The sequence below is a fragment of the Cinclus cinclus genome, chromosome 1 (assembly GCF_963662255.1).
Source record: "Cinclus cinclus chromosome 1, bCinCin1.1, whole genome shotgun sequence".
NCBI classification, from domain to species: domain Eukaryota; kingdom Metazoa; phylum Chordata; class Aves; order Passeriformes; family Cinclidae; genus Cinclus; species Cinclus cinclus.
In genome coordinates, this window is record NC_085046.1 from 105,725,367 (window position 1) to 105,752,098 (window position 26,732).

At 39.5% G+C, this 26,732-nt stretch overlaps 1 protein-coding gene across 1 annotated transcript in view; it reads left to right on the top strand.

The window, feature by feature from the left end:
* The window catches only part of LAMA3 (laminin subunit alpha 3), a 106,670-nt gene that overhangs the window by 64,807 nt on the left and 15,131 nt on the right, over positions 1-26,732 (top strand). The window contains exons 37-56 of the mRNA XM_062501212.1: positions 163-264; positions 1,238-1,321; positions 2,253-2,483; positions 6,180-6,293; positions 10,018-10,127; positions 12,271-12,351; positions 13,731-13,837; positions 16,484-16,534; positions 16,902-17,053; positions 17,594-17,704; positions 17,804-17,915; positions 18,503-18,670; positions 19,767-19,963; positions 20,712-20,828; positions 21,369-21,520; positions 22,815-22,956; positions 23,534-23,633; positions 24,023-24,139; positions 24,223-24,402; positions 26,223-26,365. Coding sequence (XP_062357196.1) covers positions 163-264; positions 1,238-1,321; positions 2,253-2,483; positions 6,180-6,293; positions 10,018-10,127; positions 12,271-12,351; positions 13,731-13,837; positions 16,484-16,534; positions 16,902-17,053; positions 17,594-17,704; positions 17,804-17,915; positions 18,503-18,670; positions 19,767-19,963; positions 20,712-20,828; positions 21,369-21,520; positions 22,815-22,956; positions 23,534-23,633; positions 24,023-24,139; positions 24,223-24,402; positions 26,223-26,365 — 2,571 coding nt within the window. The remainder of the gene's footprint in view (positions 1-162; positions 265-1,237; positions 1,322-2,252; positions 2,484-6,179; positions 6,294-10,017; positions 10,128-12,270; positions 12,352-13,730; positions 13,838-16,483; positions 16,535-16,901; positions 17,054-17,593; positions 17,705-17,803; positions 17,916-18,502; positions 18,671-19,766; positions 19,964-20,711; positions 20,829-21,368; positions 21,521-22,814; positions 22,957-23,533; positions 23,634-24,022; positions 24,140-24,222; positions 24,403-26,222; positions 26,366-26,732) is intronic.

The following is a 26,732-nucleotide window of genomic DNA, read 5'->3' on the forward strand; positions in this document are numbered from 1 at the left end:
GAAAGTAACTTCTTCCAAACAACGTTTTCATATTTTTTCAAAAGAACAAAGAGAAATGTATTATTTATAGTGCTGGAAGATGAGATAAACTGGAATTAAAATTTAAGTTAATATCAAGTAATAGTGCAGTAAGTATCTCTGGTCTTGTGCATTTTGTTACAGCTTTCTTCATATGGTGGCTTCCTAAGTTACCAAGTGAAATCTTTTGGCTTACCTAGTGAGGGCATGGTTCTTCTGGATAAGAAACCTGATATACGACTAACAGTAAGCTTTAAAAAATATTTTTTCTTATTAGCAATATGAATACCATGATTTTATGTTACTTAACAACTATTTTTTTTCTCTTATGATGCACTTAACTATTAAAACATTAACCTAACTGTTAAAAACATTAACTACTTCTATAAAAGTGATTTTACTGCATGTTGCTCAAAGCCATCAACACATCTGTCTCTGTTGCTGAAATAACATATCATTAGCATAACTGATTTGAGAGCAAGTAAAAAGATAAAACAGGATTTTCTCTGTAGAATATGCCTGTGTGAAAAAAAAAAATAATGCATTGCACACTTGTCAACAAGTATGGCCTCATCTCTGCAAAAGATGTCCTGGATTTCATGTGTAATTAATCTCATTTTCTGTGAGATTTTTTTTTTCAGCATAAAACCAGGCATAATTGTAAGGCTTCAAGGGCCTGAAATAAAAATGCAATTTAAGCTGACAGTTTTTTAATTTAACCACTTTAGAGCCAAAATTGAAATATTGAGATGTTTGTTGAAACTCTCAAGGGTGTGTTTTGTTTCCTCACACCATTAGAAATACTAATTCAATGTTCTAAGATTCTTATTGAGAAATGTACCTCGAAAGCTACTACCATAATACCTATAGTTGCTGGTGCATCAGGATGCAAAGGAGAGTGTTTCAAAATGCAGAATTATTTTAATACTAAAGTAATAGCTAGTTCTTGTGGAAGTTGATCAGCATTAATTTGTTTCTCTTGGTGTTTTACTTGAAAACATGGTTGGTATTAGGCAAAAGCAGTGAAAACCTTGCCAGCACTAGAACACAGTGCTCACTATACCACTTTCCTGAGAAAAAGACGTACAGTTTTCCTAGTATTACTTAGTTTTGATCCCCCAAAAACAGGATTAATGTGCTTCACCAAATTTTATTGCATCTGAACGCTTTCTCATAGCAAGCAGTGAAACAGCAATGTTATATCCTCATTCTCACACAGGGCCAGCAAATGGAAGTTGTTTATATGGATCCCAACAACCCTCTGCCTGATCGTCAATATTATGGCCGAGTGCGGCTGGCTGAGGTAAGAACTGAAAAAGGAATGGCCATTTCCTGTCCTTCCAGAGTCACATAAAAATACAGGCAGAATATGTGCAGAAATACCAAATACTTGGTAATGGTGATGAATATAAACTTAGCCACTGTAGACCTTAAACATAAAGAACATTTTTTATCTCTCTTTACTGCCGCATTGAACCTGGATTCTGACTAATGACACCTAATTTTCACACCTCTGGGTTGGGCATCTTGCCCAATGTAGCCCTTAGCACTCCCTCCAGGGCCAGTGGAGTAACACTGAATCAGTCCTCAATAAAAGGTGATTCATTGCAGCCACAGACTGTACTTAACAGGGATGGAATGTATTGTTACCTGTTTCCCTTGGTGTCTAGGTACCTAGTTTAGAATGGGATGTCCAACATTCAGGTAAGTGAATTCAGCAGGGATTATTCCTACCTTAAACCTGTGCTCAGAAGGTTGAACTGGGTTATTTATGTCATATGCAGACAAAAAAGGTGTTTCTTCAAGCCAAATTCCATTTTCAACAATGCTGTGTTTATTAGCAGTGAGAAAGCCCTGAAAGATTGAGTTTCTAGGACTTCACTTACTCTTAAAAATAAAAGCATTTTCCTTCACATTTTTATTGTTTGGTGGGTGATATCTCAAAGAAATTTGGATGACTGAAGAAGAACCTACAGGCTTCTTCACTTTTCAATACCTCAAAGCCATACTTACCTTGCACAGTCAAAGCTACATCCCTTTCTTTAAGCTCATTATTCTTTTTTCCACCCATCCTGTGTCTACTCTTCTGGACTCCACTACTCCACACCAATTGGCACTAGACAAATCTGTTCCATGGGTGTTTTCTCCCTTTTCCTGTCCTCTGGTCTTCTTTGAAGCTACTCTTTTAAGCAGCTACAGCGTTGTGCTCATTCTGTACCCCCCGTAATGCGCAGGGCAGCTTCAGACACGCCAGCAGCGGTAAACTGGTATCCCGAGAAGAACTGATGGTAATCCTGTCCAGGCTGGATGGCTTGCACATCCGAGCCCTTTACTTCACGGAGAGCCAGCGCCTGACGCTTGGGGAGGTCGGGCTGGAGGAAGCCACCAGCGAGGGCAGCGGCAGCATCGCGCACAGCGTGGAGATGTGCGCCTGCCCGCCGCAGTACGCTGGGGACTCGTGCCAGGTAGGGAACATCCTCCTCTGTACCGGGCCATTATCTTCTGTCTTTTGCCCACAGCTATATGTACTGGGTTAGTTAGAGGAGCAGCATGGTTGTTGAAGTAATTAAGCGTGCTTCCTTGTAAGACTGTGCACTTTCAATGGCTCAGGTGCTTTTCACTGTCTAAGAAGCACCGTGGGGTTATTCTACTCGTGATTGCTTTTATGGAGCTGCAAACGTGATCTTGCATATGTAAGGCACTATAATGAGGGATTCTTCTGTGATGCTCTCTGAGAGGCTGAATAATCTCTTACTTTAATGGAGAGAAGGTCAGAATTGACTTATTCGAAGTCTATGAGACCATACTCAGTAGAGAAGATTTTGACAGGGTCCAAGGGAAGTATCCTGAATCCAAATAATTCATGATACAATTTGTGTAGAAAAACATGTGAAATCTGAAATTAACATATTTGCAAAAAAATATTTGGACGTATGTTTATGAAAGATAGCGTAGGCTTTGCAAAGTAATACTATCAGCTGAAGACTGGAAATACAGGTGTATATACAGTCCCTGATGCAGTTCCTGTAGGTGTAATTCTTTTGGTTGTCACTTTGCTTAGCTTGGCTGTTACCATGTGTAAGCGCCTAATGCAGCAGAATAAAGCACCAGAGAGATAAGCAGTGTACAAAGTGCACAGAATATGAGGAATTACTCTCAGAAAATGGTTGAGCATTACCATGAAGTAGAAATTGCTGTACTAACCTTGCAAAAGCTTTTTGAATTGAGAATGAGTAATATCTAGGCTGGAGCAGCTGCAGAGAGACTGAACAAGGCCATATATGGCTGGCTTACATTTCATGTGTGCATCCATTGCTCAGGACAGATAATTCATCATCTGCAGAATAACTATTTTGGAATTTTTTTTATTTTTTCACACTTTTGTTGCTTTGTGCCACACACAAATTGATGAGCATTGACTGAAAGTTCTACTGCCATCCCATTGCTTTCTACATACTGCCTCGGTTAAACTAAGCTGTTGGGGCTTTTTTTTTTTAATGTAACCTGGTGAAAATACAAAGCCAAAGGAAGTGATCAAGACACTCACAGGGAAGCTCATAAGCCCTGTATGTTTATGCAGCATTACTCAGGCAGTGATTTACTGCTCTAATCACCAAGCTCTGTCTGGCTGCCTTAGGTGGGGAGGAGGTGATGCCTGCCACACCCCAATTTAGGTATATATTGAGCTACAGGAACTGCGGAGTTACTTGTTAACCTCAGGAACTGTACTGTGTGCTGAGCAACTTGACGCACAGATAAAGTTTAAAGGTGGGGCCCATCACAGCACAGAACCTCATTAATCTGAGTCAGAAGCTGGAGAAGAAGGGGGCGTAATAAGAGAAGGAGCAGTGAGCACCAAAGGGAGAGCAGCGAATGCTCACAGGGAAGCCAAAGTGTAATGATGGCCCAAGCACAGAGGCCAAGAAATGTAGGTTGGCTGGCTGTCACTTTAGTGTCCCTTGGGCATTGTCTAGCACAAGCTGTACAGCAGAGGCTCTCCAATCCCCACCTTCAGCAGAGAAGTCAGTGGCAACAAGTTCAAATGGATTTTTATCCGAGAGAGGTAATTTGCTCATTTTTTCTTCCTCGCTTCCTTCCTTCTTTCACTTTGACTCTAAATGAACTAATTTGGTAACAACTTCTATATTACTTAATGTAAAAGTAATGAGAAGATTAATCTTTTGTCTCAAAGTATTTTGCTAACAAAAGTGAGTTTAAGAGATTTATTTTAAATTGTTGTTTACTTAAAAACAATTATCCTAAAAAGCACTTGAAAGTGCCTAGAACTTTATCTTCATGTGGAATCAGTTTATCATTTGTGGGGAATCACAAATACTGCTTCATAAACAAAGCGCCCACATACTCCAAATGTGTCATTTTAAAGACAGCATAAATAGAAAAACAAAAGGCTATACAGATTTTTTTTTTTCCAAATGCAATTCGATGTGTTTTTTAAATGTCTCATTTATTTTTCTCTCCAAAAAGAGACTCTAAGTAAATGAAATTTATGTGCATTAGAGCATATATTTTACTTAGTCATGCTCTTTAATGTACTTCAAGCCCTGGTTTCTTCTGAAATTGTGTATATTGGCTCCCTATTGTTCAGGGAAAATATTCTCCCTTTAAAATATGTATCTGAAAACCTTCAGCTGTCTATTCTAAATTTAGTCCTTGCTCACACTGAAGTCAGTATTCAAAGCTGTTGATTATATTAGTATTCTGCATACTTTTTTTTTCTAATTATGCTACATGTAGAGAACACAGAGGTGCCAGTAGTTATTGTTTCGACAGCAGTAATTCAAATATTCCTTTTGAGATCTGCTTTGTGAGAGATGAGTATTTTGTTTTCCCTGTGGTAGTTCTATCACTGAAAAATTCTCTGGTTAATCCTGCCTCTGCATAAATACTTATACCTCCAAACGCTGAAATGTGATTTGTGACACAATCCCACAGACCCTTTGCTTTTCAGTTTGGTTCCATCAGTCTTGGTGGTGCACTTACTATGAGAAAAGATTTATGGCTTTAGAGTTCAACTGTCACTTGTTTTCTGAATGTTGTTGGGGCCAGACCCTGCCCGTGAGGCAGAGGCAAGGTACAGGTACAGCTCACAAGAACCTTGCTGGAGGCAGGAACCTGGGAGGTGCTGGCTTCGTGGGGAGCATGACTTTCTCCCCACTTCCATAAGCCTTTGATCCTCCTTGCACCACACCAGCTTAGTTCCTAGGGGGAAAAAGCTACAGAATAGAAAGGATAGACTGATGTCCAGTCATTTTCAGTGTGGTTGGTGCGCCCAGAGTATTCCAGGAGAAGATGGATGTGAATTTTTGATCTATATGCAGAAGGGCTTCATGTCCATGAGGAATTCCTTGTGATTTCCCTGCTCATGCCAAGCAAGAGCCTGGTTTTAACATATTAGTTACTTCTTCTCTTCTGTAGGCGAACAAACTTGACATCTCTTGCTTCATTCAGAATATCCCTCTGGTTCAGCTCCCTATTTAAATCCAGCTGTGATCTGATAGGCTGTGCTCATGCTCCTGTGCCCTCAATAGTTGGAACATTCTTCTCATGCTTCCCAGTCTCCAGGGCAAGCCTCTACTTATAAATTAGACCACTGTATGTTTTGTTACATCACCTAGTTATGTCTAGGTGTGGCTTTAGCTCTTGGTAAGACTAAACTGTGGAAGTCATGCTGAATGTATATAAAAGGTATCCAGAACTGTTTCCAAGGAATACACTGTAGTGAAATTATTATCAAGATACAACCACTAATTAGTATGTGAGATTTCCAGATGTTCTTCTTTAGATTCACACTAGTGTTCTCATACTCAAATATTTTTCTGTGGTTTAGAAATCATATTCTACACCTTTGTACATAGCCACAGGAAATGTATTTTTCTCTAAGGTTAGAGTCAAAGTGATTAAATCATCACTGTCAAAGTGTCTAAAGCACAGGGTTCAGATGAAACTTCTTCGTTTATGTTAATTGCTATTTACTGCATTGAAAAATTTAAACAACATTATGAGCTTAGGAGAGCTTGAAAGGAGTCTCATGCCTTCACTACTCATTGGAAATGGCAAACAGATTTAAAATACACTTCCTGTAACATGTAAAACTTTCTACCAATGCTCATCACTTTTTTTCCTTTCTTTTTGCTGTCCAGGAATGTGGCATTGGATTCTATCGTGAGAATAAAGGCTTATTTGCTGGACGCTGTGTGCCCTGCAACTGCAATGGAAATTCAAATAGATGTCAAGATGGTACTGGAAAATGTATGGTAAGTAATGAGCAACATTCAGTAAATTAATGGGAAGAAAAGGAGAAAAAAACATTTATCTTACTGCAGTATGGACCATACAGTATTGTTGAATTTCAAGCAACTAAGAATAATCCTTGTATGTCTCATTCTCTAAATTTTATATTGTTAATGAGCATAAGATGCATACACTTAAATGTACATTCAATGTAACTGTGGTTGATTGGAATAATTTGTGTCTTTGTCTTCAATTTTTTCTTTCCCCTGTAATTTTTGTTAGGTCCTGGTTACAAAAAACTCACCAAACTTGTACATAAGGAAACATTTGTAGTTATTTATAAAGAACATGGGTCTTATCCTGGCATATGCAGTCCTGAGCTTTATACAAATGTACTTGGATATGTTCATGTAATGATGACAAACAGCATGTTCATGCACAGCATAGGCTTTGCAGAATCTTGTTTAATCAGCTTCAGTGCATCTCCACTAGACATAGTCTACAGCTAGATGGGTTAAAATTATTGAATTAAATAAGATGAAATAAAAGTAATAGAAGTTAGATTAATTAGAAGATTTCAGCTGTTACAGAAGGTGTGGTGGGGTAGATTTTGCTCCCTGGTACAATGCGTTTAACCCAAAGCAGCCCCATGGGAGTGGATCAGCCCTCAGCAATGGAAGTGTGACATTTGGCTGACTGTGCTTCTCCAGATCATATCCATGATGCTTCTTTGAATAGTTTGTCCTGAAAAATTCCCCCTTAAAAATTTTCACTAATTTTTCATTTGCTGTGTAAACAAGAACCTTGCCAACATCTTTCCCAGCCCGTCTTTTCTGTTACTTCTTCCTTGTTTGCAGTGCATCCATTCTGCCTGCGGTGCATTCCTGTGCACTATGTCATTTCCCCCGACTTTGTTTCAACCAACCATGTTGCTTTAATGGAAACTATAAAGCAATTCAGCCCATTCTGGGAGATGACTTACAGGCTGCTGCTTTGGAGGGGCAGGACAGGCCGTGACAGGAAAGTGCTGCAGCACAGCAAGAAAGATCAGGAAGTTTCACTTCAGATTAGAATTACGAAGGCAAATTTTACTTTCACCTCATAAAGTATTTGATCTAGGTTTTTATTTATCCTGTCTTTCTCACAGCTGGATTAACTTTCAGACAAGTAGAGCTAAATCAGCCATTGGTCCTGAGCAAGCTAAATTGTCCAGAATAATGTGGTGAAAAATGAAAGCCCTTGAGGGACTTTATTTCTATCATGAACTTCCACATAACTAAGAGCAAGTTTGTCTGTCTGTAGAGGAGCCATGGGACAAAAACCTGACATGGTGCAGAGCAGACAAGGAGATAAGTGGAAACAAGGCTCCACTGTGGAGCCATCAAGTTCCACATCCAAAATGCAGAGCTTGTTCACTTGGCTTCCTGCTCCTCACCTGGCAACCCAAACCCGAGTACCTGCATTTGTCAGTGTCTCTCCAGTGCCACCCTCCAGAGGTGGCTTTGTGAGGGAGGCTAAGCCCAAGCTGCCTCCTTCCCCTGTGCAGCAGCACAGCCCTCCCTGGCTCTGGAGTCATTCTCCTGCTGCTGCATGCTGGTGGAAAGACAGGAGTGTACTACCGTGCTGCTGGAAACAGGGAACAATGGAGGGCAGGAGGAGGCAGAGAAGACAGAAGACCTTGGTTCTCATGTGAAGGGAAAAAGCATTTCTCTGCCATTAATCAGGCTTTGTGTCCCAGTGGTCCCTGCCCTTCCTCCTGGAAGGCACATTCCCTCAGCAGCAGCATGGTGCCTAGACTTGCTTATCCCATGGCATGTTGCTTCATGTCACGGAGCTCCGTGTGTTCGACGTAACCTCGGTGGTGCTGCTGTGGCCCTGACACACTCTGCTCTCGCTGCCTCGTACCATATGAGGCCATATGGAGTCAGCTGGAAGCTTTCCTTTAGGGTTTGGAGATGCTGTGACTCCAGGGTATCTCTGATCCTGTAAAACTTGAAGGGACACCCATGAGGGAGTTACTGCTCTGGCTTCATTGCACTGTGCCTAGGGAGCTCCAGCCCTTGCGTGCCATGTAACTACAGGAGCAGCATGGCACCTTTAGGGTGATTTATATGGGAAATAACTGACATTTTCTTTGTAATTTTAGAATTGCTTCAGTTTCTATCAACAGAGTAAGCAAAACAAAAACCAGGAGATAAACTCATGGAGGTTGCTCTAAGGTGAAACCAGCACATATATATCTTAAATACATCACTTTTACTCTTTCTGCAGTTGAATTTATTGTTCAGGATCATAAAAATTGACAGTAGTTTTTCAGAAACAATCTGAATTTTCCATTAGGCTTTTGCAGGAACATACACACCTGCTTTTATAGAGGCCACATTTTAAAATGGTTTCTTTTGCAAACATAGTGCCTTTGTGATACTTGGTGTTTAACTTCATGTGAAATGGCTCATATGGGAACTGGAGCTTCTCCTGATCTTCCCCAGAACTTTTTATCAGTGAGACACAGATTTAGTTCTTTAACCAAAATGAAAACAGATTAGGGGCTACCACCTGAGGGAAAAGCCCATGGCTGAGGGAATCTGGTGTGAAGAAATGTGAAGGAGAATGGAATTTTAGAGAAGATGGGAGAGACAGAACTTTCTCATGTGTAGGGGAAAACAGCACTTTTCTGCCAGTCATGATAGTAGGGTCTTCAAACATAGCCTGAGCCATCAAGGTCCCTGAAATGGAAGCACAGTTTGCTCAGTGACTGCTTCCAGCTGATTTCCCACTTTCTTTTTTCCATCTTTTGCTCTGTTAGTAAGCCTTCAGCTCTGTGGGACATTTGATCAGTATGTTTGCACAGAAGACAAACAGTTGTACAACTTGGGAGTGTGAATGTCTTATGACTGTTAGTCATTTGGAATTTTTCTTATGGCTGCTTGTGTGTTTTTATGCTGCTTCTGTATCTGAACAATTTCTATTTTAAATTAGCAACTCTTTAGGTAATGCAAAAGCAACTTCCTCATTCTGTACCCATAAAATATAAATGTATGACAATCAAACAGCACTATAATTAAGAATGTTTCTAAACCAAGATACAATTCCCAACAATTTTATTATGGAAAAAGGGGCTCAACTGCATCAGTTTCAATTGTATTCTTAGCTTTTGCTTTCTGTTATTTATTACAGTTACTATAGAAAAATACAAGTAACACATACACTGGAGAAACTACATGAAACTAATTTCTGGTCTGAATCTACAAAGAGAAACAATTTTTTGTATTTATTTAATGAGATTTTTAAAGGAATGTATTTGGGCTCAGTTGCATGCTTTTAGATTGTATCTGCCTTCTAAGTAGCGTTAGGATGCAAAATTTAAAGCTTTATATAAATGTAGTGATTTTTAATTGTAATATGAAGACAGAGAGCATTAATGGAATGCTCCTTTACTAACTATGCATCTGGCTGAGTTCCTTTAAAAACATGTTGAATTCAACTCACTTATTTATTGCTTCCCTAGAAGAGGGAGGAAATTGTGCTTTGTACAGTTAGAAAATTGACTGGAGCTGATCTACCCTGGTTGTGAAGGCAGCTTGGCAATAAATTCTTGATTATGTGGAATAAAAATAACATATTCCCCGAGTAAATAGCCTGGTTGTTTTTTGCTTTTTGTTTGTTTGTTGTTTTTTTTTTAAATAATAGTAGAACCATATTGAGTGATAAAGCACTGCTAAATGTCTTGCTTGCTTCCTTTCCAAGGACTGTCAGTATAATACTGCTGGGGAGAAATGTGAGCACTGTAAAGATGGTTATTTTGGAGATGCCACTCAAGGTTCCTGCCGGGAATGCCCTTGCCCATATACAAACAGGTACAGTAAAAACTTTTAAGAAGAGTCAAGCAGGGGAGGGAAGAAGAAAAAGGGGGAAAAAAAAAAAGAGAGGGAGAGAGAGAAAAAAATCCCAAACTCTGCTACCTTGGGAATATAATGATCTTGTCTGTCTCATATTGAGAGCTTGGTAGTCTGCCTCATAGCATTGCCTTTTTTAATAAGCTGAGTATCAAATTCTCATTCAGATTCTGAACTTCAGAGGCACACTGCTCATAGCCTTGGGGAGCCAAGAAGTAGGAGTGGCTTTTTTTCAAAACCACCAGTACTTCCCTCATAGTGAGAAATATATGATTGAGGTATTTTTCCTTACTGGGCATATCCAGAATGTCTCTTTTTGACTGGAATGCAAGATGTTTAGCACCATTACTCTGGCTGGGAGATGAGAGAAAACAGTGAAAAAAGCTTTTTATAGGAATTGAGATGAATTATTTAGATGCAAAAGTATTACAAAAACATTTAAGGTCTTAAGCACATATCTAAAACTCTAAAAGAGTATGGTTGCTTTTCCTGTGGAAGTTCTGTTTGGAGTGCCAACATACTGAAATGAAAAGTGAAGAAGTGAAACTTCCTTAGATCTAATGAGGTTGCCAGGCTTTTGAAATTGGGCAGTTGATTGCATTTTAAATGCATGGTGGTATGTTTAGCCAGATTGTCATCACTGGTCAGTTCTGAAACATGGTAAATAAAATAAAATTTAAAAAAAAAATGAAAGCTATAAATTGCTAAAGGCACCACATAGTATTTGCCAGGTGCATTAGCACCCACTATGTAACCTTAAGTAAGAGATTTATACCATGAGACAATAGACAGGTTTATCATTTATCAGAGAACTCTCTGATAGATCTGATTTTGACAGCCTCTTTTGCAGGTGCTTGCCTGAGGCTGACTGAACATGGTTTTAGTCATCGTCTGCTTTCTAAGTTCTGAAATACCTAGGGAGACCATAAACCTGTGCAATTTCATAACTGCAGATTAGGGTGGTGGATATCCTTCCTGACATAGGAAATGCACCCCACCTGGCATTACTGAAGCTGACAGTTTTCCATCCAGTGAAATTCCAGTAATTCTTAGTGCAGACCTCTGCCTTCGATACACAGACTTGCTTTATCCAACTTTTCATAGATTAAAAAATGAAAATAGCAAACATGGCCCTGCTTCACCTCCTGTCTTCTCCTTCACAGGCATTGAACTTTGAATCTAGACAAATCTGCTTGAAAGAGCAGAGAAAAAAGTTCATTGTATTAACCAGATACTTGAGATCCCAAAAACTGTGCACAGCTCTACTTTGCCTTAGTTAAAAACCCCCTAAACAACATTAGCCGCATAAAAACATCCTTTAATGTTTTCATCCATTGAAAAGAAAAAAGGAAAGGAAAGGAAAGTTTAGGAAAGGAAAGTTTAGGAAAGGAAAGGAAAGTTTAGGAAAGGAAAGTTTAGGAAAGGAAAGTTTAGGAAAGGAAAGGAAAGTTTAGGAAAGGAAAGTTTAGGAAAGGAAAGTTTAGGAAAGTTTAGGAAAGGAAAGTTTAGGAAAGTTTAGGAAAGGAAAGGAAAGGAAAGGAAAGGAAAGGAAAGGAAAGGAAAGGAAAGGAAAGGAAAGGAAAGGAAAGGAAAGGAAAGGAAAGGAAAGGAAAGGAAAGGAAAGGAAAGGAAAGGAAAGGAAAGGAAAGGAAAGGAAAGGAAAGGAAAGGAAAGGAAAGGAGAAAGGAAAGGAAAGGAGAAAGGAAAGGAAAGGAGAAAGGAAAGGAAAGGAAATGTACAAACTTGAGGAAATGTTGTCTAGCACACATTTTTGATTCTTGCCTACTAAGATAAAATACCCAGACTTGTTTTATGACATCACTATTAAAGTTTATTTTAGGTATGCCTTTGGGCAGTGAACTATTATACTCAATCCACCGGGCCTGGAAATTATAATTTTTTGAGTCTAAGGAAATTATTTGCACAAAAAAAAAGAAACTTCAAAGAATTAGTCACAGTAAGTTATCTAGAGGCAATTAAATTAGCTGAGAAGTAATTTGGTGATGTAGAAACTTTTTAATCTGAAAGTCATTAAACTGAACCTCTAGAGTAAAAAACCTATTTGATCATGTGCTCACAATAATATTTTTGCTTCTTCTCAAAGATTTGCAGCTGGCTGCATAGCAAATGGTGAAGAAATTCAGTGTCTCTGCAAAGAAGGCTACACCGGAGCTCGTTGTGAGCAGTGAGTTTCTCAGAACCAAGAGTTTTAAAAGACACGATAAAATGAGTGCTGTCTGTATTGGGACAGACACATGTGGACATATGGACATGCACCTGTGCACAGCATGCATGTACATAAGGAGTAGCTATTTATATGAATAGCTGCTAAAGAGTGGTGCTGTGGTGTAATTCCAGTCACAAACCCAGTGCTCCCTGGGGAAATGTAAGCTGTTCTCCACAGACTAGTTACTGCACCATTTTTACCAAAACGAGGTTTCTGCCTCTCTGCCTAACTCCCCTATGCCTTGCCTCATCCTGTACTCTGGTAATAATGGCTCCCACTTATTTCACCCCTTTTCAAGTTAAAAACATTTCTCCTTTTCCTCCAGTGTACAAGATGGTGCCTCGATGGTCTTATCCAACAGCAACCATGTAACATTTAGCATCATACACTTCATCTCAAATCATTCTGATGTGCTTCACAGCTGAAGCTTACATACACCAAGATGAAGCCATCTCTTTTGTTGGAACATTGCAGCAGTTTGGCAAAGCAAGACAGGAACAGCATGGCAGTTTCAGGCAGGCAGAGGAACCAATTTCACTGAGTTTCAAATCCAGACAGAACTGAAATGCAATGGAATAGTATTGCCTGGTTTGGAGATTTGAAGTTAATAAGTCATGTTGTCACAACTGAAGACAGGACCTGCAGTAGGAAATGGTCTTGTCCTTCAAGACTGGTGTCTTTGACCCTATCTGATCTGCAGGTTATATGTATTTTCTCTTCCAGGTATAGCTGTACCTCAGCTGCTCATCATGGCCCTTTGATCCTGCATTATCACCTCTATAGGTCTTACCACAGAGTGACTTCTAGGAATGTTAGCTACCCAGTCTGAGCAATATATTTTAGCTTTAAAATATTTAGAGACCAATCACTCAGCCTGCTTTGCTGGCAGGAGGCAAGAGAGGATATCATGCAGCAGAAGGGTGGTGATGTCATTCAGTGCTGTTGCTGTTTGAAATCTCAGCTGTGCATGCAGCGTGATGGGAAAAAAGCCAGAATGCTATGGTTTGCTTGGTTAAGCCTTGTCAAATTCTCTGTGTATGTATGTATCTGTGTGCATTGGTTTTTTTCGGAGTAAGTGAATTATTCCTGCAAGAGCACAATGAGAGTTGTTTTATTTTTAGAAAAAAAAATCTGCAGCGCTCACGGAGATATTTTTAGCATATGCAGAGGAAACTGTAAACCAAAAATATATTATTTCTGTCTTAAGGCATGAAATCAAAAGTTCTTGAAAGTTTCTTCAGGAGAATAACTGGATTTTTTTTTATCTCAAAGGAAAGTATATTTCACAAAATTAGCTGCAACTATTTAATAAAAACTACTTGTATCTCTTTATCTAGCTGTGCTCCTGGATATTTTGGAAATCCACAAAAATATGGAGGCTTCTGTCAGAAATGTAACTGTAATAATAATGGACAGCTGGCTAGCTGTGACCACCTGACTGGAGGTATGTTGAGAGCCTGTGAATGGAGCACTGTGCTGAATGAAAGGCATTGTTTTCTCTTTGGGAAGCAAAGAAGGAAGGTACTTGGATAAGAAGGAAAGATCTAGACTTAAAAGAAATGTAGGTAATTTTTTACAAAATGTAAGATTTATGGAGACACAACACCATGGTAATAGAAGGACTGTCCTGAGTCATCAGGTTTACCCTTCTAAATGGTTTTGTCTTGTATTTACCTTCATAAATGCTGCCAACTTGATTTTGTTTTTGTTTCATGGCCGTGTTTTTAAATATATCATGGTTCCTCTGCTGACAGGGTTAAATCATATCCTGCCAGTCTGTGTTATGATTTAGGAAACTGAGCATCCTCAATATGCCTTTTTAAAATGTATTTGGCACAGTTTAGTGAAATCTTCAGAGTCTGCATCAGGCACTGCTGTCTTAGGTATCCAAGCTGTGTGCATTTAAGTGGAAGTTAGAATCTGACTCAGGAGGCTCATTTATAAATCCTGCTACACTGCCCTTCTAGCTAAAACCTCCATGATTTCCCAGAATCAGTCACCCATGTACTTCACTACTCGTAAGCTCTTACATAATGCCGTGGGCATATGTTTGGTTTATCTATTAGAATTCTGAAGCAAAGGGTCTGATCTTATGTTCCTCAGAGTGTCTTTACCTCGATTCACCTGAGTCCTTTGGGATAGTCCTTTATATTCAGAAACACAGAAGCCACTGATCTTGAACTGTCCTTGATTCTCCCATATTTTCATTCTCCAATAAAATTTCACCTTTCCTTCTCTGTAGACAGATTTTCTTCCTCATATGTTAGTGCAAGTTTCCAACTAGTAACTCCAAATATTTCTAAACTCTTCATTTCTCTGCACTGCTGTTCATCCTGCAGTCTAGTAACTGCAAGGAGACCACTGTCTTTCCTTGGCCACAGAAATTAGAAAACCAGCAAGTGATGTGAACTGCTCTTGGAAACTGTTGCAGTTCAATAGCTTGTTCTCATTTAATATTTCATCAATGAAGTAATACATCTCTATTATACCTTGTATGGAACAGATCCAAGAAGTGTTTGATGTTTTATGATTCCTTTCTTTTTTGAGCAAGACTTTGCTAGGACAGACTAATCTGTAGGGCAATATTCAACAAGCCAGTTTGTTTTCCTACACATCCTGATCAGCTGTCTCTTCCTCTGCATTAGAAATAAACCCCTCTGTGATCATTGGCACAGCATGTTCTAGCAGGTTCCTTTTGCGTGATGTTCGGCGCTTGGCCAACACTTCACCATTTCTTGGCTGATGTTGGTGCACAAGCTGTAATGATAATTCTATTTAATTGGTACTTCACAGTGACAGCTGAAATGTGCCTGCTTTTAGCTGAAGTACACAACAGCAGAACTTCACAGATGTTTGAATTTCAGAGGAATTTCCTTCATTCTTGTAAAAATATATTCTTTATGATTTATCTCCTTTTGGCAGCAGCGATCACTACCAATCCCATTTAACTTCTGGATGACTTAATGTGCAAGTGCCAATGGAAATGGCACAGCTAGGCAGTTTGTTCCAAGCTGTTTCATGCTGCTGTAAAGTTCAGGTCCAATTCTACCTCTGTATTCTCTCACAAGCTGCAAGCTATTGTTAATTCTTGACAGCAGCAGCCTATACTGAGTGCATCTTTTTCCCTTGTGGTAAAAGCCATAGAATTATTAAGGTTGAAAAAGACTTCCAAGATCATCATGTTCAATCTTTGAGCAAGATGCACGGCCCTTTTCATTTTTAAGAGGAGATGAGAGCTTGTCAGTGGGGCCAAGCCTGTAAAAGGAACTTGGGCATCAAGATGGAGAGATTCCTGTCCTATATGATGACACTTTTAGGAGCCAGTTCCTCTCCTGCATCCTAGAAATTAGGATCCTAAGATGTTATTCCACATGCACCTGGAGACTGTTAAGCTTCTTTTACAGGGTTTGTAAAAACCAAACAAGAGAATGCATTGGACTGGAATTCACCTGTGCTGGCTTGTTGAAAAATCTGACGGCAGTGTTTTTTATATACCACCTGCATCTTTGGTCTAAGCTGCATGCCTTGTCTTATGTACTGTGCCTCCATCCATGCACACACTGTGGATTTATCTCAAGCTTGGTTAATATCTTAATCTTGCAACCTGTGACAGGCATGAAGGAAGACACAAATATTTCTCAGTTCCTTGTGGGTAAGACATTCTTTGGGGAATCAGAACCTGTGGTTTGAACCTGGATACTAAAGTAGATAAAGGGCTTTGAACCTATGTCCTGGGTAAAGTACTTTAGCAATATAATCTTGCCTCCAATCCTGGTGGTATTATTCTAGGCAAATTCTAGCAATGCATTTTGCACACTTGATGTGAGGGGGTCTCCTGCTCCTATCCAAATACCGTATATTGTGGGATTACAGTAGGTTTCCTTTGAGGGATGGAAAAGATGTTGCTTTCAGCAAGGCATTACTGGAAGTTGAATGGCATGCTGAAGCTTTCTGAGCATTTCAGCTCATTCACAGTGGGTATGGATATATGAAAGGGCAGCATCATGTTTTAATGGCTGCCAAACATGAGAAATGCAGTAGTATTTCCATAAGAAGACTTTGGTTACTAATTACAGTCTTGTGCTTTCAGAATGTTTCAATAATGAACCAAAAGATGTGGATCCCAATGAAGATTGTGACGGTAAGTGATAAAATAGAACTGTACTTGGATTACTTTCAGCTGGCTCTGAATACATACTGCTGACTCTTTCAAGGGTGACATAGTTTATAAAGGACTGAGATATCTTGCAGTGAATGTTTTAAAAGAAAACATTCAACCAAATACTTGGAAGAATTATTAAAGAGGTGCTTATCTAGTCAGGTGTAAATGGAATCTCCTCCTTATTTCTGGCTTAAATCACTTTCCGTAATGCTGCAAGCTTTGTTGTTGCCTCTGTTCTTCAGGCGGCACCAGGTGACAAGCTTTTCCACCATTACTAATGTGTTCAGTGAAATGTTCTCTGTGTTCAGTATCAATTATATGTATTGATTTCCACTGCTCTCTCCAGCCTGCGATAGCTGTGTGATTACACTGCTGAACGATTTGAGCACAATAGGTGACGAGCTTCAGCTCATCAAGTCTCAGCTGCAAAATGTCCATGCAAGTACCCACACTCTGGAGCAGATGAGAGACCTGGAAACACGCATCAAGGACTTAAAGGTAGGCACACAGAAACAGAAATGTGGATTTCAGATTAAGTGGGTAAGCAATGAACCCAGGAACCTTTGCCATAGTTTTGTCAGTCGCAAGAAAACATGCTTCAACCCTGGAATCCAAATACCAGATGCTGGCAGCATTGGCTTCACCTGTTAGACAGTAGCTGTAGTTTCCATGTCGTGCTCTGAAACAGAATCAGTATCTCTGCTTTTTCTGAGGCCTGCTTACCTTGGAAGTTATACCTCTGAGGTGTCCCTCTAGCTATGTCTTTTTCAAGCACTTCATGTCTCTCCATTACTGAAAACCCCCAACATTCCACTTGCCATTACCAAAATTCTTTCTAAAAAAATGTTCTTTGATTGGAATAGCAGTTGCTATATGTACAGATAAAACCCCCAGGTTTCAGGAAGGAATTGTTCAGTTTTCATATCAGTAATTCTGCTTTTGTTTACCTTGGGTAAGAGTTTAATCCAGTGAATTTTTTGCTTTTTGTCTGCTGTGCAGTGAGTGATTTATTGGATTTTTTTTTTCCTTTCTTTTCAGGTCTTACTGAACAACTACCGTTCTGTTGTTCATAATCAAGGTTCAAAGGTAGATGAGTTGGAGACAGAATTCATTAAACTAGATCGTGATTTAAATGCTCTCCAGGAAAAGGTGACTTAGAAAATCAATTTAAAAGTACATATCTCCTGACTATGTATTAGCATGCTGTATCCAGATACTTTTAATCCAATAGTTTTTCTTCCTTGCTAGGCTGAAATGAACTACAAAGAAGCTGAGAGATTATTTAACAATTTTGGCCAAACGCATCAAAAAGGAAAGGATGTGGTTTCACAAATACAAATAATGGTCAACAATATACAAGGTAAAAAGTAATTTCTAACTCATGTTTTATTTTATAGCACCTTTTCATCTTATTTACAATATTCTTAATTATGCATAAAAGTTTTCTTAGAGAACGACTTCATAAATCATAACTTAGTCACAGCTGTAGAATTCACTCTTCCTATTAGAAATCTAATTAATATATAACATTAGTTTAGGACTCTAGCTTCCCTGTGAAGTGAAAAGGGGCAGAGAAGCTCCACTACAGAGACATTTTGAGCAACAAATTTGACTATCCTGACTCAAGTCTAACTTTGTTCTGGGTTGTTATCATGGGCTCTTTAAAGTTAGAAGCTTAAAATTATTGCTGTGAATTTGGTCATTTGTGGCAAATTTCAAGGCCAAAGCCATCTTACTCTCTCTGGTTGTGTGTCATGGGATACTTTTCATCTTAAATGATTTAATGCAAAATGGATCTGCTTCATTAAGGAAAAAGTAAGACATTCCTATTCCTGAATTCACTAATGAAGCAGATCCATCTCAGAAAAGATGCTGGCCCCGCCATTTGGGCATTTTGAATAGGCTTAAGCTCATCCTGTTTTTGACTTTGACGGTGCTTTTTTTCAGCGCTCTTGGAGCAGATATCTGGTACAAACACAGAAGGCAACAACCTGCCCCTGGGAGATGCCTCGGAAGAGCTGGCCGAAGCTCAGCGCATGATGGCGGAGATGCGGAGCCGCAACTTTGGCCAGCTTCAAGCTGAGGCAGAGAAGGAGCGGATGGAAGCTCAGCAGTGTAAGTGTTCTCTCAGCTCTCTGACTTTCTTGAAGGATCAGTCTTAAATCTGAAGAATTATTTGATTGGGTTGGAGTAGAAGGAGCAGCCTTTTGCAGTGTGTCCCTGAGGTTTGTGGCTGTTGTTAAGCAACAGGAAAGTGGTCATTCTGGAGGGGATTTAAAGGTATTTTTAGTGTGTTATGGAAGAAAATGGGTTGAACTGGGGAAGAGACCCAGTAGATCCTTCTTTTGTAACTAGATCAGTCTCAGGAAAATAAAGGTGTAGCCAGTCCTAACACACCTATGCAATACTTCTGTGTATTTTAAGAGATAGGCAGTGGTACATAGAGTTATTTTAGAGGAATTACATGTTTAATTTAACAACAGAGTTTCAGAAGCTGCTAGAGTAGTCCAAGGGCTAGGTCCTACAAGGACAAGGAAGTTCAGGAGTTTTAGTAGCTCTAGTTGTACTCCCTGTCATGTGCTCTGCAAGTGTTTGACTGGGACATTCAGAAACTTGGTTCCAGACAGTGGAGACATCAAGAAAAGTTGTAGGCTTATCTCCTAACCAGGGGCATAATGGAGTAATGTGAAAGCCCAACCTTGAACACTGATACCTACCTCCCAGTGACTCTTCTGTATCCTGTTTTGTCGGTAGTGAAACGGGCATGCTTAAGAGTATGATGGACTTGACATCTTCTGTGTTCCTATAGTCTTTGAAATTAAATGTGTCCATATCTCTCAATTGATTTTAGAGGAGACTTTGATAACTAGTGCAGTTTTAGATGTCTACCTTGTAGATTAAATTGTTGATGAAATTATGTTATTTCCATATTAAGAAAATTAGTATTTTCATATCAGCCTCATCCTTAATTAATAGGACATTTATCTGTTCTCTGTGTCTGCAGCAGCAAACTAGTGAGCAGATTTGATCCAGTGAGATGCTGAATAGTATCTTTGCTATAGCAGCACTGAAATTAGCACTGCAGAAGATGTTCAGTTCACACAAGTGAACTGAGCTTTAAAATCCTAAATGTCAAGCCCTTTTTAACTAAGTTTGTTCCAGTTCCTTTCTTCTCTAAGCAAAACTTTTCTTTCTGGTCCTGATACTCCAGTACTGGCACGTGTTAAGAACGAACTACAAAAGCACCACCAACAAAATCGTGGTCTTATTAAAGCTGTGAGGGATGCACTGAATGAATATGAATCCAAAATCACTGACCTTCGTGCAGCTCTGAATGATGCAACAGGACAAATCAAACAGGCTGAAGGCTTAAACAGAGACAACTCAGTTCTGTTAGAAGACATAAAGGTAATGTTGGAGTTCAGGGGAAAAAATTAAATCTCAGAAGATAAAAACTTGGTTTGGTTTTGGTTGCTGCTTTTGGCCTCACAAAGCCAAGCAGCACTAATTCTTTAGACTTTCTTCAGGGTCTCTTTCCATCTCTTGATGTGTGTATGGACAGGTATTAATGTAGTGTACTAATACTTCTGGCCTCTTTGTATGACCAGAGCAGTGTGACCAAGACATAGCTCTGATGGGAGGCTCTCTTCCCAGCACTTCTTTCCAGCTGCCACTAGTGCTTTTGTTTCCTTTTCTAGACCAGATTCCTGATGCTGATACACTTTTCATAAGTTCTATCAAGTATTTAGCTTTAGCAGCCATGAAAGATGGGAGTAAAAATGTACTGTTAAATTGTTTGGGATTAATTTTCTACAGAACAGCTTCTGAGGTCTCATCAGGACAAGGAACAGCTTACAGAGCAGTGTTTGAATTTTAGAGCTGGTAAAATAGTACAAGGAATAAGTGTGTGCTGCAGGACATATTCTCTTAATTGTGGTCTTGCTGAAATGTAACACTGGTTTAGCACATTCATGTCCATATTTAAGAAAAAAAATTGTGACTGTATCCTTGATAAATCCTACTGCCAGCTAGGTTAGGTTTGGGCTTGTTGTTTTTTTTTTGTTTTTGTTTTTGTTTTTAATTTTTGTTTCAAGCTATGGCTTTTCCCCTTTCCTTAACTCAATCACATGTTGTTCAACTTCTCATTTTTCCTCAGAAACGGATTGAGGAGACAAATATGCAACAGAATGGTGTCTTGAGTATTCTGAGCTCAGCCCAGTCTTCCCTGACACAAGCTAAGAGTGCACTTGGATTATTGCAAGAGAGAAAAGAGGTAAAGTTTACCACCTTAAGAGAGGGTTAAAAACCCCAATATCTTGTTGGAGATGAGGCTTGTCTGTGCCAGTCAAGAAAGAAAGGATCACACACCCCATCCTGGATGCAAAAGGAGTCTGCCTGCCTGCACAGGTTTCTGTAAGAGAAGCTTGTTGAGGGTTGTGGTGTGTCTGAGGAAGACACTGAGCTGCAGATATCAGAATTTGGGAGAAGTACCATAAGCAATTGTGCTATTCTTGTATCTCTTTCTGGTTAATTGCTTTTAGCCACTGTCACAGAGGCAAGATACTAAGCTAGAAGGGTCTTTGCTCTGACTCAGCTTTTATGTAATGGGTCTGGAAGAATAATGGAATTACTGCCAGTTGTTTCCAGTAAACTGTAGAGTGAGTTGGAAGGGAATGTTTTTCTCTTTGGTCTTCTCAGCTGCAAGATACATATAACACTGAAGTAGACATGGACAAAATGAAACATGTACAAATACAAATAAACATAAATACAAATAAAAACATAATAAAATTATATCTTTTTAAAACCATAGGAATATGAAAGTTTGGCTGCTCAGCTGGATGGAGCGAGGAAGGAGATGAATGAAAAAGTGGCAAATCTCTCATCAGCAAGCAAAGAACCACTGGTGGTGAGAGCTGAGGAACATGCCAAATCTTTGCAAGATTTGGCAAAACAACTGGAAGAGTATGTTGCCATTCCTGTAAATGAGTAATTTTGTACAGAACAAAAAAAGTGGTTGTTATGGTCTGTAATTTTACTTGCTTCTATAACCATTTGCAAAGCTAGAGAAAAATTAAGTTGGTCTCTTTCTGCTTCTTCATAATGTACAGAAGTTTTCTCCAAAAAACAGATCTTCCTGTATTTTTCCTAATTTTTTCCCCCAGAAGTGTGAACTCACATAATACTGTTTTATACTACTGTACTAACACTTCAATAACATCGTACTACCAAGAAAACATCCTCATGTACAGAGTGGGAAGATGTTTAGCATATTTTTTGTAGAGTTATTTCAGGTACTTGTACTCAGGGATGCTTTTATGGTATCAAAGAATTGAGGCAAATAATTGGAATAAGTGCTGCCTTGGCAGTCTTCAGACATGCCTCCTCAGCACTGTGGAGGAAAAGACCTCCTCTAGTTTTCTCATCCTTCAAGGAAACGTCTAGAGAGGCAGAAACATTATAAACTTGATAGGAATCAAGTGTTTCTCTCTCCATTATTTGTACTTTGCATTGGAATTATGGTTTTGGAGTCCTTCTGTGATAAATCAGAACAACATGGAAAAGTATGAAATCCTGGTTTATTTTTCCCTGTGCAAATTGTTCACATTTTGTTGTTGCACCAGTTAGAAAGTCTCAGAAAGTTATATTCCAAAATACCTAATGTGGCTGGAAAATTCTTGGGTAAAAAAATCCACATTTTCATTACATTTTTTGTTAGTTTTCAGTATGATTTTTTTCAGTGAAGAAGGCACTGTTCTCACAAAAACAAGGCAGCTAATACTAGACAGTTGTATAGCTCACAGGGCATGAGTAGAAGAGATTTTGTCTGCTGTTTCTGATTCCAGAGCTGCAGTGCTGGTTGTTGGGGAAAACACAAAAGGTCTTGTAGTTGCTAGATGATCTGATATGTACAGTTCTCTGAGTTCCTCTTAACTGAGTTCTGTTTGGAGGGCTGTCATTGAGGTGCGTTATTACTGACCAAATGCTTGGGTGAATTCTCTCCATCTTAATCATTTGAAGGCTGCTTTGGAGTCTCAAAGCTATGCTTTTCCACACACCTGAACTTATCCTGCCTCCTGAAGACTCTTTCCATGTTGACCTGTCCCCAGATTTGATATTTTTGTAGAATGAAGTTGCAGATCTAATTGAAAAAAATCTTCTGTATTGGCCTTACTTAGAAAATACTGAGTTCAGATCTGTTTGGAATCCATCTCACAGCCTTGGCAGAAGGCTGCATTTTTCACCCTGTTTCCCACAGGATCAAGAACAGTGCCAGGAAGGACAAGTTGGTAGACTGTGCTGTGGAAGCTTCTACTGCCTATGACAATATTATTGGTGCCATAAAGGCAGCAGAGGAGGCAGCCAGCCAAGCTGGGAAAGCAGCTGACTCAGCTTTATCAGTAAGTGGCCAAGTTATGGTAAACTTGTTACAACCCGAGTTTTACTTTCTTTAACTATCACAGAGGCCCCAAAATCAAACACCTGTGTGTCTTGGAATGCTTTCATTTTTCAGTTACCTTTCATATGAGTTACTGTTCTGCACATTGATTAATTAGTCTTGGCTCAGCACATGCCCTTCTAATGGGACTGCCCATATGAGTTCTGACTGTTGCTTTCAGTGCACAATAGAGATCTTACAAGGCAAGCCTGGTAATCACTGCAGGTGATTTCAGGTATTCTCTTTTACTCTGCACTACTAATACCCACAAGATATTCATCAGAGACATAGCATCCAACAGCTGTATGCTAGTAATTTCCTCCTAATGCCCTAAAATCTGTCTGAAGTTTGCTGAAGACCAAGGTTGCAGTATGCATAAATTAACCTTGATAGTTGCTACTAAAGGTGATGTTCTTCAGATGAGATCTCTGCCCTTGTAGGCTTTGGGGTTCTTTAAATTGAATTGGGCTCTCTCTTTTACTCTTTAAATTTTAATGTAATTATGAAGTGATCTTACAGTGCCATGCTTCTGTTATCAGACTGTGAAGAGAGAAGACTTATCAGGAAAAGCTGCAAAGTTAAAAACTGAGAGCAGTACACTCATGGATCAAGCACAGGACACTAAAAGGAAATTGCAAGGTACTATGTGGTAAAGAAAGAAAGAAAGTGGTACTAGAAATGTTGACACAGCATGAGAAGCTTTTCTTGAACCATAGATTTTCACATCTCAGCAAAGCACTTCAGCACTTGTTCCACAAAAAAAGCTAGTTCCATTACAGTAGGACTTTTTGTGATAGTTATTTCCCATGGCAAAAAGGCAAGAATGTAATTTCCTGATTCTGCTATGCTATTCACCTTTGCCGTCCTCCTGGCCAGCAAATCCTTTACCTTGTACTTGTTTTGCAGTGGACTCAATGTTCAGTGGCAGCATGAGCTGTGTAAGAGTGTAGACAAATGCTGCACCATCTGTCCAACAGAAAATTGATATTTTTCTTTAAAATTCTCATGGGGCTTTCACTGTTTTGCAGCTATTGGTCCAAACCTCGAAGACCTGAAGCAAAGACTTGATGTTGCTGATGGAAAGACGAATACACTGAAAATTGATCTTGTCACTGCTCAAAACAATCTCAATGGGATAAACCGAGGTTTGTTACTTAGCAGTCACTTCTGGCCTGCCCCTTTCATCTGTTAGTATAAGAATCTGCATGTTCATTTCTGTGTGTTTCAGGTGACATCGACAGCATCATCACCAGTGCAAGGAACATGGCAGAAAATGCCAACTCTGTCACCGACAGTGTGTTGGGTGAACTGGTCCCAATTGAAGCAGAAGTGGAAAGAATTAAGAGTAACTATGGAAGCACACAGAGTGCCAGCTTTAATAAAGCACTCATGGAGGCAAACAATTCAGGTACTGCAGGTGCTGTGCAATGGGACCTGCCAAAATCACTGTAGGGTAAACGTGGCCAGTTTTGAAGCAGAAGCTGTAATCATTCAAAAGTTAGGCACATACCCTAAGCTAGTATCTGAACTTCTTTTATGGCCAGTAGAAAGGGACAGGCACAGCAGAAAGTGACTCAGGCCATTCTGTGGTATGTGTTAAAAGCTAGTGCCATGACTGGTCTCTAAAGATTAATCACAGGAGGCCAGTGATTAATGGGGGACCCCAGGGGTTAGTACTGAGTCTGATCCTGTTCAACACCTTTATTCATGATCTGGATGATAAGGCAGAGTGTGCCTCAGCACGTTTGCTCCTAACACTAAACTGGAAGGACTGGCTGATACACCAGAGGGTCATGCTGCCATCCAGACAAACCTCAACAGGCTGTGGAAATAAACTGCCAGGACCCTCATGAAGTTCAACACCTGAAGAGAAAGAAACCCATGTATCAGTATAGGCTGAGCAGGTGGCCAAGCTGGAAAAAAACTTTGTAGAAAAGGACCTGGGGGTCTTGGTGGGCACGAAGTTGAAGATGAGCCAGCAATGTGCCCTTGGGGTAAAAGGTTGAAACATAGGAGATTCTCTCTGAACATGACAAAGCAGTTCTTTTACTGTGCAGGTGACTGAGAGTACTGGCACATGTTGCCCAGAGAGGTTGTGCAGTCTCCATCCTCAGGAATATTCAGAAGCGTGTCACAATTCTGGGCAGCTGCACCTAGGTGGCCCTGCTTGAACAGCAGGGTTGGAATTGTGGCCTGCAGAGTTTCCTTCCAACCTCAGCTGCTCTGTGACTATGTGATTTTCTACTACATTGGCTAGTGAAGGGCCCTAGACAGTCACTTTAGGCTACATGTCTGCTAGCTGAAATTAAGTGAAAATGATTGCACTGAGCTTGTGCTGAATACAAAATGAGGGACAATCATATTCCCAAACAACTTTATTTTACATCTTCTCAGCAGCTTTATCTGATAAAGTCAAGTAAGAGGAAAACATTTTAAATATTATAAATACAAGAGCTAGTCCTTCATGGTATTGCAGGGTTTTAAGTCATCCCTGCAGTTACGAAACTGGTTTATAGGTCATATTTAGAAAAACAAAAGGTCTGGATTTCATTTTATTTGCCTTCTGCATCATAGAGTTGAAGTCTGCAAATACTTTCAGGGTGGGATTTTTTGTTTTGGTTTTGGCTTTTTGCAGTCACAGGAGATGAGAAATTGTTTCCTGTTATAACAAAAGTTTAAATTCCTATCATATTTTCTTTTCTCTGAAATAAACCTGGCCAGATACTGTAAGACTCACTACTAAACTGTGCTGGGTAGCAGCCTTGGCACAAGAATATAATTCATGCCCTACTCAGTCAGGCCAGCAGTCTACCTACCCCATTATTCACACTCTGACAATGGCAGTAGGAAATGCTATGAGCCTGAGTCCTGTCTGCTGTCCTTTATCCTCATCCTCCCCTAGCATCCACAGCCACTGGGTAATAATGTCAGAGACCACATCGCTGTTCTATTTAATTCTTTTTTCTGGACCTTTACCTAAAATGTTTTTGGAAGCACTGATTCTGACTGCTTCTGCAAATTCCTTTGCCCACTAATTGCAGGAGTACAATAACCTCTATATAAACTGCTACTTTTAGTAGAGACCTTCTAATATTGTAGGACCAGTCAAAACAGTTCTGTAATTACCCCACCCACTGCTTTTCTGATAATTGTGTAGTGATACCATATTTTTGCATCTTGTTTTCCTCCTCCTTTTTAATATCAATAATTTGATTTCTTTCATCGCAGTAAAAAAATTGACAAACCAACTTCCAGATCTGTTCAGCAAGATCAAGAGTATCAACCAACAGCTGATGCCAATAAGCAATATCTCTGAGAATTTAAATCGCATAAGAGAGCTGATTCAGCAGGCAAGAGATGCTGCAAATAAGGTCTGTCCTGAGCATTGCAATCATGCTTGACCTCAGTGGTTTGGATATAACAGTACTTTTATTCCTCTTTCTAAATAATTTTATTTAAGTGTATGTGAAAGACCAGACATAAATTTACTTCAACAGCATTACCCAGCAACTGAAGTAACTGTGGTGATGGGAAGCATAATAATTAATACATTAAAATGACAGGATGCAGTAGCATCCTGCTGCATCTTTCTCCCATTAGTTTGTTGTTTTGTTTTTTTTTTTTCTCCAGGGCATCTCTGTAATACTTATTTGTACAGCAGCCTCTTGCTTTCCAAGGTACATTGTGGTGGCTTAGGCAGTAGGGACAGAATTGGCTCGGCTGCTTAGAGACAGGGCT